The 12,672-nt window shown below is 29.3% G+C and overlaps 1 protein-coding gene across 1 annotated transcript; it reads right to left on the bottom strand.

Moving 5' to 3' along the window:
• Positions 1-10,237: 10,237 nt before the first annotated feature.
• On the bottom strand, positions 10,238-12,049 carry LOC129739809 (spindle assembly abnormal protein 6 homolog). The gene is made up of 4 exons (XM_055731331.1): positions 11,795-12,049; positions 11,112-11,728; positions 10,501-11,051; positions 10,238-10,435 (listed from the first exon to the last, which is right to left on the bottom strand). The coding sequence occupies exons 1-4, from the start codon at positions 11,945-11,947 to the stop codon at positions 10,314-10,316; spliced, it is 1,443 nt and encodes a 480-aa protein (XP_055587306.1). The 5' UTR covers positions 11,948-12,049; the 3' UTR covers positions 10,238-10,313.
• Between the last annotated feature and the right edge of the window lie 623 nt (positions 12,050-12,672).

Below are 12,672 nucleotides of genomic sequence, written 5' to 3'. Positions count from 1 at the left end.
AAATGGCTGTAGCAAAAAATTCACAGCTTGTATGGAAATTAGTATGAAAAAAGTGACTCTTTAAGCATAGCATAGCATTGGGTGACTGCACACATCTGGCTGATACACTAGTCCTACAACAACTTATAATTAAAATCAACACAAGATGCCAAAATGAGTATCGGAATGCAACACTCTTTACAGGTGTTGATTTTAAAGATAAGTGTGATAACTTAATGCACAGCGCGACAGGTCAATGTAGGGGGAGAGGCGGGCTATATGCGCATATTAAGGAAAGCCCTCATTTTCTCCCATATTTCAACAGATAGGAGCCTGAAAACTATATGCACATGAGCGGACAAATGTTTTCTATACGTAAGAGCAATTTTTCGGTAAAAATCTCTTGCAGTTTTTGTGAAAATAATTTTATAATAAAAGAAGTCGAAATAGCCGATTTCCGAAACCGGCCGGCTAAATGCGCATATTTATGTTTTAAGCTATATTTTATTTACAATTTCCATATTTTGAAATTATTTAATTGAAAATGGTAGAAACAGATGTTAAGCATACGTCAAGGCTGAAATTTTGGTGAAATTTTTTACATCACTAGTATGCTGCCTTGATATGGGCATTCAGAACCTGTCTCTTATTCCAATATCTTTTCATTTACAACTTTGCCAAAAGCTTCAATTTGTTGAATTTGCTATTTTCAGATGAATAAGAAAGAAAAACCACTAAAATAGTTGTTCACAGAATCTGTACGCACAATAATTAAAGTTCAATATATTATAACAAAACTGACAAAAACCTTGTTTGAATTTTTAAATTTTTTTGGCTTTATATAACAATTTAATTTTTTCATGCCATGTGTTAAAAGCGTGTTACCCTCAAATTGTACTGATTAGATATGATGAATCTCTAGCCATATCGTCAATCGGCTGTATGCGCATATTACCCAACATGCGCATTTAGGAACACTTCCCCCTACCTTCATAGTTGGGATAAACTGATACAACAAAATGAACTTGTCAGGTTCAGAGAACTCATACGACCCAGGGTGTTGTATTCAAAAAGCGGGAAAGAAATTTTTTAATGGGAAATCCTATTTGGCAAATTGGATGAATAAGCAAAAACTAAAACGAATATGATTAGGAATTTATTTTCTAATAGAAACGATCTCACCAAACTCCATTGAAAAGTGATAGGTTTCCAACGGTAATGTCTTCCAATTCATCCTGGTTCCGGTGATCTTGAAACTGGTTGCATTTAAATATTTTCAACATCACTAATCGGTCCCTCGTATTTTAATTCACGAGAAAAACGGCAAAAAAACGCGACGGCGGGGAAAAAACACGATCGCTCTCGAACACGGCTTGCTGCGACCCCCTAGTATGGAAAAAAGGACTTTTTTGTTCAAAAAAATCCAACAAACAACCTGCCATAGACCGTGAACTTCTAAGATGCGTCAATCAAAAGTTATGACGATTTCAAAGTTGAGTAATTTCATTTGATTTTTTTTTTCGAATCTTTTCAAATCGCATCCTTGCGGTCTGCACTGAATGTTGGGTAGGAGAGCCATTATACGTTGGAAACTAGCTGGCGTGTTTTCCCATATGCAGAAGTGTTTTCGTATCATTGGTTTTCGTTTCTAGTGAAAATTGATACAACACGGATTGTTTGGGCCGGAAATTGTTTATGATAAGTTAAAACACCGAAAACCCTCCCGCCCCAACCCTCGGACAAGGAGGGGATTCTATATAAAATCGACGTGAAATATGAAACAAATCTCAATCTATCAAATTTCATACACAGGTTTTTTTTTTCAGCAACTCCATGCTTCGTATAAAAAGACCCCTCCCACCACGGAAAACGGAACTCCCAAAGTGAATGTTTTCTGTTGGACTCAAAAGAAACCCAAAACCGTGGGATACTTTTTTTGCCCGATTCTGACCAGTCTATATAGTGGACATAATTATTGCTGCTGTCATTTGGCCGGGAGGTCGGTGCAGCAAACCAAACAGTGAAAATGATCCTGCCGAACATGGATATTCATGTTAGGAAACTGCATTCCCCTCCAATGATCGTGAAGCTGCAGGCAAAGTAGCATCATTTTTGTCGTTAAAATCGAGGAGGAATTGAAAAATAAATCGAAATAAATTTCATGTTTTTTACGCCATAGGGAAGGTTTCGGTTAACTGAACATTTTGTCATTTGTTTTGCGAAAATTGAAGCTGAATTGATAAAGAAAACGAAGAAAGACCCCAAAAACAAGTCTACACGTTTATTTTTGACCGCCATTTTTAATGTTTCAATAAAAGTCCGCAAGGTCGCTCAGCAGTGTCAAAAATTTTTTTGAAGTAAGTACATCCTACTTCATGAAAAAATTACAGACCTTAATTATCTGTCGTGATTTATTTTTAATCGTTAAAAGTCTATTTTTTTAATGCATACATTACTTTACGATAGAATTTGGAATACATGGCACTAGAATATTTTAAAATACGATAGACTTCAATAGCATGTGATAAAATACCATGATATGTAATACGATGGCAAGTCACAAGAAAAGCAAAAATTCATAGAGAAAGTTCGGGAAACAAGTTCCCAACTCACATTAAAATTGTCGATTTTTTTACGCTCTTCAGCTCCATGCTCGATACAATGTGTGTTTTTTTTTTAAATAAAATTGCAAATGTTTAGATACAAGAATTAAAAAAAAACTATGATGTTATTAAAAAAAATGATGAATTTTGTTTTGTTATTTCATTGTCAATTCACACAATCGACAATCATTTTATGAAAGGTTCCTACAACCTGCATGGGAACTCCATCCGAACAAACCCTGAAAACCAACTGAAACGACCAACTCATCAGCACAACCCATTTACAATTCAAAGTTCAAACATACCAATTATCAGATTTCGTTTGGTCCTGCCAGCCAGACAGTCAGCCAAATCTGCATCATCAGTCTCTCATCCAATGATGTCCTTCGGCTCGTGTGTTGGATTTCTGCTCAGCCTTGTCTCTTCTTGTCTTACATCAGTATTGATTAAGGTTCCAAAAGGATGTCGAAATGCATGTTGAAATTGGAAAATTTAGGAAACAAACACAAAGAGAAAGAAAAACGGTAAATTGTAACTGTCTTTTTTTTTAGTTGCTGTTTGCAAAACTAAACCCTACAATCTCGTGGCGAATCAGTGGAAATATCATCACCATAATCATCATCATTATCAACATCATCGGGGAGATTGCAACGATCAGCATTTCTAGCCAGGTTTCCAGTGCTGTATGGGAATTATCGATGATGCTGTCGAGGAACGAATTTTTCCTTTTGTTGTTGTTGTTGGAAAATTTCTCTCAAGGGGCCATTCAAATATTACGTAACGCGTTTAGGGGGGAGAGGGGGTGTAAGAGTTTGTTACGCTTTGTGGATTCAGGATAGAATATCTGAGACGAATGTGTTACGTAGGGGGGTGGGGGAGTTGAGAATCACCAAAAATTGCGTTACGTAATATTTGAACGGTCCCCAAGTTGGGAGCTCAGTTTGATTAAGCTCCAAAAACCGAACTGTGCTAAGTTTTTTTCCAATATGGTCTTTTTTGTCATTTTTGTCATTTTTGTCATTTTTGTCATTTTTGTCATTTTTGTCATTTTTGTCATTTTTGTCATTTTTGTCATTTTTGTCATTTTTGTCATTTTTGTCATTTTTGTCATTTTTGTCATTTTTGTCATTTTTGTCATTTTTGTCATTTTTGTCATTTTTGTCATTTTTGTCATTTTTGTCATTTTTGTCATTTTTGTCATTTTTGTCATTTTTGTCATTTTTGTCATTTTTGTCATTTTTGTCATTTTTGTCATTTTTGTCATTTTTGTCATTTTTGTCATTTTTGTCATTTTTGTCATTTTTGTCATTTTTGTCATTTTTGTCATTTTTGTCATTTTTGTCATTTTTGTCATTTTTGTCATTTTTGTCATTTTTGTCATTTTTGTCATTTTTGTCATTTTTGTCATTTTTGTCATTTTTGTCATTTTTGTCATTTTTGTCATTTTTGTCATTTTTGTCATTTTTGTCATTTTTGTCATTTTCGTCATTTTATGTCATTTTATGTCATTTTTGTCATTTTTGTCATTTTTGTCATTTTTGTCATTTTTGTTATTTTTTGTTATTTTTGTCATTTTTGTAATTTTTGTCATTTTTGTAATTTTTGTCATTTTTTTCATTTTTGTCATTTTTTATCATTTTTTATCATTTTTGTAATTTTTGTCATTTTTTGTCAATTTTTGTCATTTTTTGTCATTTTATGTCATTTTATGTCATTTTGTGTCATTTTTGTCATTTTTTGTCTTTTGTTGTCATTTTTTGTCATTTTTTGTCATTTTTTGTCATTTTTTGTCATTTTTTGTCATTTTTTATCATTTTTTGTCATTTTTTGTCATTTGTGTCATTTTGTCATTTTTGTCATTTTTATCATTTTTGTCATTTTTTGTCATTTTTGTCATTTTTGTCATTTTTGTCATTTTTGTCATTTTTGTCATTTTTGTCATTTTTGTCATTTTTGTCATTTTTGTCATTTTTGTCATTTTTGTCATTTTTGTCATTTTTGTCATTTTTGTCATTTTTGTCATTTTTGTCATTTTTGTCATTTTTGTCATTTTTGTCATTTTTGTCATTTTTGTCATTTTTGTCATTTGTGTCATTTTTGTCATTTTTGTCATTTTTGTCATTTTTGTCATTTTTGTCATTTTTGTCATTTTTGTCATTTTTGTCATTTTTGTCATTTTTGTCATTTTTGTCATTTTTGTCATTTTTGTCATTTTTGTCATTTTTGTCATTTTTGTCATTTTTGTCATTTTTGTCATTTTTGTCATTTTTGTCATTTTTGTCATTTTTGTCATTTTTGTCATTTTTGTCATTTTTGTCATTTTTGTCATTTTTGTCATTTTTGTCATTTTTGTCATTTTTGTCATTTTTGTCATTTTTGTCATTTTTGTCATTTTTGTCATTTTTGTCATATTTGTCATTTTTGTCATTTTTGTCATTTTTGTCATTTTTGTCATTTTTGTCATTTTTGTCATTTTTGTCATTTTTGTCATTTTTGTCATTTTTGTCATTTTTGTCATTTTTGTCATTTTTGTCATTTTTGTCATTTTTGTCATTTTTGTCATTTTTGTCATTTTTGTCATTTTTGTCATTTTTGTCATTTTTGTCATTTTTGTCATTTTTGTCATTTTTGTCATTTTTGTCATTTTTGTCATTTTTGTCATTTTTGTCATTTTTGTCATTTTTGTCATTTTTGTCATTTTTGTCATTTTTGTCATTTTTGTCATTTTTGTCATTTTTGTCATTTTTGTCATTTTTGTCATTTTTGTCATTTTTGTCATTTTTGTCATTTTTGTCATTTTTGTCATTTTTGTCATTTTTGTCATTTTTGTCATTTTTGTCATTTTTGTCATTTTTGTCATTTTTGTCATTTTTGTCATTTTTGTCATTTTTGTCATTTTTGTCATTTTTGTCATTTTTGTCATTTTTGTCATTTTTGTCATTTTTGTCATTTTTGTCATTTTTGTCATTTTTGTCATTTTTGTCATTTTTGTCATTTTTGTCATTTTTGTCATTTTTGTCATTTTTGTCATTTTTGTCATTTTTGTCATTTTTGTCATTTTTGTCATTTTTGTCATTTTTGTCATTTTTGTCATTTTTGTCATTTTTGTCATTTTTGTCATTTTTGTCATTTTTGTCATTTTTGTCATTTTTGTCATTTTTGTCATTTTTGTCATTTTTGTCATTTTTGTCATTTTTGTCATTTTTGTCATTTTTGTCATTTTTGTCATTTTTGTCATTTTTGTCATTTTTGTCATTTTTGTCATTTTTGTCATTTTTGTCATTTTTGTCATTTTTGTCATTTTTGTCATTTTTGTCATTTTTGTCATTTTTGTCATTTTTGTCATTTTTGTCATTTTTGTCATTTTTGTCATTTTTGTCATTTTTGTCATTTTTGTCATTTTTGTCATTTTGTCATTTTTGTCATTTTTGTCATTTTTGTCATTTTTGTCATTTTTGTCATTTTTGTCATTTTTGTCATTTTTGTCATTTTTGTCATTTTTGTCATTTTTGTCATTTTTGTCATTTTTGTCATTTTTGTCATTTTTGTCATTTTTGTCATTTTTGTCATTTTTGTCATTTTTGTCATTTTTGTCATTTTTGTCATTTTTGTCATTTTTGTCATTTTTGTCATTTTTGTCATTTTTGTCATTTTTGTCATTTTTGTCATTTTTGTCATTTTTGTCATTTTTGTCATTTTTGTCATTTTTGTCATTTTTGTCATTTTTGTCATTTTTGTCATTTTTGTCATTTTTGTCATTTTTGTCATTTTTGTCATTTTTGTCATTTTTGTCATTTTTGTCATTTTTGTCATTTTTGTCATTTTTGTCATTTTTGTCATTTTTGTCATTTTTGTCATTTTTGTCATTTTTGTCATTTTTGTCATTTTTGTCATTTTTGTCATTTTTGTCATTTTTGTCATTTTTGTCATTTTTGTCATTTTTGTCATTTTTGTCATTTTTGTCATTTTTGTCATTTTTGTCATTTTTGTCATTTTTGTCATTTTTGTCATTTTTGTCATTTTTGTCATTTTTGTCATTTTTGTCATTTTTGTCATTTTTGTCATTTTTGTCATTTTTGTCATTTTTGTCATTTTTGTCATTTTTGTCATTTTTGTCATTTTTGTCATTTTTGTCATTTTTGTCATTTTTGTCATTTTTGTCATTTTTGTCATTTTTGTCATTTTTGTCATTTTTGTCATTTTTGTCATTTTTGTCATTTTTGTCATTTTTGTCATTTTTGTCATTTTTGTCATTTTTGTCATTTTTGTCATTTTTGTCATTTTTGTCATTTTTGTCATTTTTGTCATTTTTGTCATTTTTGTCATTTTTGTCATTTTTGTCATTTTTGTCATTTTTGTCATTTTTGTCATTTTTGTCATTTTTGTCATTTTTGTCATTTTTGTCATTTTTGTCATTTTTGTCATTTTTGTCATTTTTGTCATTTTTGTCATTTTTGTCATTTTTGTCATTTTTGTCATTTTATGTCATTTTATGTCATTTTATGTCATTTTATGTCATTTTTGTCATTTTTGTAATTTTTGTAATTTTTGTCTTTTTTGTTATTTTTGTCATTTTTGTCATTTTTGTCATTTTTTTCCTTTTTTGTCATTTTTTATCATTTTTTATCATTTTTGTAATTTTTGTAATTTTTGTCATTTTTGTAATTTTTGTAACTTTTCTAATTATTTTAATTTTTGTAATTTTTGGCATTTTTTGTCATTTTTGTCATTTTTGTAATTTTTGTAACTTTTGTCATTTTTGTTATTTTTTGTCATTTTTGTCATTTTTGTCATTTTTTATCATTTTTTATCATTTTTGTCATTTTTGTAATTTTTGTCATTTTTGTAATTTTTGTAATTTTTGTAACTTTTGTAATTTTTTTAATTTTTGTCATTTTTGTCATTTTTGTCATTTTTGTCATTTTTGTCATTTTTTGTCATTTTATGTCATTTTATGTCATTTTATGTCATTTTTTGTCATTTTTTGTCATTTTTTGTCATTTGTTGTCATTTTTGTATTTTTTTGTCATTTTTTGTCATTTTTTGTCATTTTTTGTCATTTTTGTCATTTTTGTCATTTTTGTAATTTTTGTAATTTTTGTAACTTTTGTAATTTTTTTAATTTTTTTAATTTTTGTAATTTTTGTCATTTTATGTCGTTTTTTGTCATTTTATGTCATTTTATGTCATTTTATGTCATTTTTTGTCATTTTTTGTCATTTTTTGTCATTTTTGTCATTTGTTGTCATTTTTGTCATTTTTTGTCATTTGTTGTCATTTTTGTCATTTTTTGTCATTTTTGTCATTTTTGTCATTTTTGTCATTTTTGTCATTTTTGTCATTTTTGTCATTTTTGTCATTTTTGTCATTTTTGTCATTTTTGTCATTTTTGTCATTTTCTTCATTTTTGTCATTTTTGTCATTTTTGTCATTTTTGTCATTTTTGTCATTTTTGTCATTTTTGTCATTTTTGTCATTTTTGTCATTTTTGTCATTTTTGTCATTTTTGTCATTTTTGTCATTTTTGTCATTTTTGTCATTTTTGTCATTTTTGTCATTTTTGTCATTTTTGTCATTTTTGTCATTTTTGTCATTTTTGTCATTTTTGTCATTTTTGTCATTTTTGTCATTTGTGTCATTTGTGTCATTTTTGTCATTTTTGTCATTTTTGTCATTTTTTGTCATTTTTGTCATTTTTGTCATTTTTGTCATTTTTGTCATTTTTGTCATTTTTGTCATTTTTGTCATTTTTGTCATTTTTGTCATTTTTGTCATTTTTGTCATTTTTGTCATTTTTGTCATTTTTGTCATTTTTGTCATTTTTGTCATTTTTGTCATTTTTGTCATTTTTGTCATTTTTGTCATTTTTGTCATTTTTGTCATTTTTGTCATTTTTGTCATTTTTGTCATTTTTGTCATTTTTGTCATTTTTGTCATTTTTGTCATTTTTGTCATTTTTGTCATTTTTGTCATTTTTGTCATTTTTGTCAATTTTGTCATTTTTGTCATTTCTGTCATTTTTGTCATTTTTGTCATTTTTGTCATTTTTGTCATTTTTGTCATTTTTGTCATTTTTGTCATTTTTGTCATTTTTGTCATTTTTGTCATTTTTGTCATTTTTGTCATTTTTGTCATTTTTGTCATTTTTGTCATTTTTGTCATTTTTGTCATTTTTGTCATTTTTGTCATTTTTGTCATTTTTGTCATTTTTGTCATTTTTGTCATTTTTGTCATTTCTGTCATTTTTGTCAATTTTGTCATTTTTGTCATTTTTGTCATTTTTGTCATTTTTGTCATTTTTGTTATTTTTTGTCATTTTTGTAATTTTTGTAATTTTTGTCATTTTTGTCATTTTTGTAATTTTTGTCATTTTTGTCATTTTTGTCATTTTTGTCATTTTTGTCATTTTTGTCATTTTTGTCATTTTTGTCATTTTTGTCATTTTTGTCATTTTTGTCATTTTTGTCATTTTTGTCATTTTTGTCATTTTTGTCATTTTTGTCATTTTTGTCATTTTTGTCATTTTTGTCATTTTTGTCATTTTTGTCATTTTTGTCATTTTTGTCATTTTTGTCATTTTTGTCATTTTTGTCATTTTTGTCATTTTTGTCATTTTTGTCATTTTTGTCATTTTTGTCATTTTTGTCATTTTTGTCATTTTTGTCATTTTTGTCATTTTTGTCATTTTTGTCATTTTTGTCATTTTTGTCATTTTTGTCATTTTTGTCATTTTTGTCATTTTTGTCATTTTTGTCATTTTTGTCATTTTTGTCATTTTTGTCATTTTTGTCATTTTTGTCATTTTTGTCATTTTTGTCATTTTTGTCATTTTTGTCAATTTTGTCATTTTTGTCATTTTTGTCAATTCTTTCATTTTTGTCATTTTTGTCAATTCTGTCATTTTTGTCATTTTTGTTAATTTTGTCGTTTTTGTCATTTTTGTCATTTTTGTCATTTTTGTCATTTTTGTCATTTTTGTAATTTTTGTAATTTTTGTAATTTTTGTAATTTTTGTCATTTTTGTCATTTTTGTCGTTTTTGTCATTTTTGTCATTTTTGCCATTTTTGTCATTTTTGTCATTTTTGTCATTTTTGTCATATTTGTCATTTTTGTCATTTTTGTAATTTTTGTCGTTTATGTCATTTTTGTCATTTTTGTCATTTTTGTCATTTTTGTCATTCTTGTCATTTTGTCATTTTTGTCATTTTTGTCATTTTTGTCATTTTTGTCATTTTTGTCATTATTGTCATTTTTGTCATATTTGTCATTTTTGTCATTCTTGTAATTTTTGTCATTTTTGTCATTTTTGTCATTTTTATCATTTTTGTCATTTTTGTCATTTTTGTCATTTTCGTAATTTTTGTCATTTTTGTCATTTTTGTCATTTTTGTCATTTTTATCATTTTTGTCATTTTTGTCATTTTTATCATTTTTGTCATTTTTGTCATTTCTTTTTTTTTTCAAATTTTTGATTTTTGTCAGTTTTGTCACTTTGCCATTTTTGTCATTGTGAATTTTTTTTTCTCAATTCAGAAAAAAATAAAGGGGCCTCCCTTGTGAAAAATGAAGTCTTAGATTTCTTTTAAACATTCACTCCACTAGACACGAAAGCGCTTAAGCTGACAAAGACTACTGAATGTGGGATGAATGCGTATAAGATTTAACAAATAGCTGTATTCATGCTTTAATTTAAATTACACAATATTTACAATTACTTAGGCTAGTTTTCATCAATCTATCCGATTTTGTGGTCTCAGATATCGGTTTGGAAGATGATGATTCAAGACGGACGTTTGCTGATGAGGTTCAACGTTCTGACTGGAACTTACTTTAACGATAAGATCATTGATTTCTGAAATCGTAAAATGTTGTTAATAGGATTTAATAAGCATGGAATACTTTTCGACAATCTCTTACTTTTCCTGTATTTTTCTTCGATAACATCAGACGTCTCCTTGATGCGGCGCACTGTCAAGGCATACTCTTCCCCTGCGGCCCTGTTTTTAATATGTTCTTCCTGAATCTTCCTAACAATGTCTTGCAGTTCCGCGAATTCCTTCTCCCGTTCCTGAATAAGTTTTTCCTGTCGCATCGCGATTTCCGTTCTCAGCTCTACCTTGCTTTTAAGCTTGGCCACCTCTTTGTTAAGATTGGCAATGACAACATTTGAGTTTGCAATCTCCCCAGTGGTGAGCTGTAGAGCATTTTTCTTGGTTTGGCATATATTTCGCTCCGCTTCCAGCTCGGCTTCCAATTCAGACTTTTGTTTATCCGCAATTTTCAGCTTACTCTGTAGTTCAATCATCTGTCGGCGCAAATCTACGATCGTTGTCTCATGACGAGCTTCTCGATTTGTATAGGAGTTGATGTCCGCTTTCATTCGTTCGGAATCTTCCCAAAGGTTTTCATGCTGAGTCTTTAGTTTGATGTGATCTTCGCGGAGTGCCTCGAAACGTTTAGAATCTTGCCTACAATGGGAAAAAATGCATTTAAAACAAGATCATCTTGAAACTTTCTTCAGCAATTACTTCATCTTTTCTGCACAGCCCAAAAGTTCCTTATTCTGCTGATCAATCTTTTCCTGCATCCCGGATATCATAGTTTTCAGCCGTTTTTCTTCAAGTTCCTTTGACTCATTGATGTGTTTGATCGTTTGCTGCAATCTATTAATTTCCTCGGTATTTCTACTGAAGATCATATTTTCCTGTTCCAGCAACTTCCCGTTCAATGTACGAATCTCGGCCTGCATCCTATGGAGAGATTCGTCGCGGGCATTCACCTCCAGTTGATATTTTTGTATCTGACCCGCGTAGCTACTGGACTGATCCTGAAGTGATTGCAGCTCCAAATTAATATGAAACAGGACCGTTTCAGTTGAGGATTGTTGGATTTGCAGAAACAAGTGGGTAAGGTTTTTGAAGGAACTTTTCTCATAGAACTGCAACAGATGTAGGTTTTCATCCTTGACCAGGCTCATGTGTAGGTCTTCCTTCACGCAAGAGTCCAAGATCTTGGTAAGATGATCGATAAATCCCTGGAAAGTTACGTGCAGCGATTGTTCCGCCCGAATCTGTTCATAGCTGTTGTTGTCAATAGTGCTTATGAACATTTTGGAATGATCATTGGATTCGGTTAGTCGAATTTGCTGTGAAAAAAAATTCATAAAGGGGAAAATTCCTATACGTAGAGCTATTATTATACTATCACTTACGATGAGATTTTGAAGGTCCATCTTTTCAACAACAACGTTGTACTTGATCTGGTTATGCAGTCCATAGTTTTGCAGGTTCACCGACAGCTGGTGGTTTGGGAACAGCACTTTCACACCCCTACGGCGCTGAGGGTCAATGAAATAACTGTCCATTTCTCACAGATTTACGGATTTATGAATTCTGCGTACGGTTCCGATTCTGGGAGATAAACGGTTTATTTTTCGAAAACAATAAAACGCTCGATGTTAGCTCTTTGTGTGCCACCATCGTCAAGGCGAGTTAAGTAAGGTGTTCTCAATCAATGTTCAGCCATATATTGAAAAAAGTTTATTCTTCTGACCGTAACATCGCAGACAACATTTAGAACGAATAGTGTCGAAAGTTTTGACTCGAAACTGATGAAGAAAAACCCCGGAAACTGTAACAATGGCGTCACAGTTCGTATACCACTACTAAAACATTGCTGCAATTTAGCTCCGTTTACTTTTTACCAACTTGAGAACTCCCTTACATGACTCACCTTGGCCGCCGTGCATTGAAACGGGCTAACTTCAACGCAGTTGGATACACGACAGTGCTGCCATTTTTAATGTGGTTGACTATTGATAGGGATGTATTAAGCAATTTTTTTTAATTCGTTGTCGTTTAAACTTCATTTTCATTTTTTTTCATTTAAAGATGATTTCAAACAGTTGTTACATTATAAGGAAAAATCAACGTGAATATATATTTTTCCTATTTTTTCATGTATTTTGTGGGTCAAAAGAGAATGGGCAATTTGGTTTTCGGATGTACACGGATGAGCAATATTCAGTTCGAAAGATGGTTGACGAGACAAGAAAAAATACTTTGGGGTCAAGAAAATCTACCATGGGAC

Source organism: Uranotaenia lowii, chromosome 1 (genome assembly GCF_029784155.1).
Source record: "Uranotaenia lowii strain MFRU-FL chromosome 1, ASM2978415v1, whole genome shotgun sequence".
Taxonomy (NCBI): domain Eukaryota; kingdom Metazoa; phylum Arthropoda; class Insecta; order Diptera; family Culicidae; genus Uranotaenia; species Uranotaenia lowii.
Note: the sequence above shows the minus strand (reverse complement) of the source record. Positions and strands in the feature narration are given on the sequence as shown.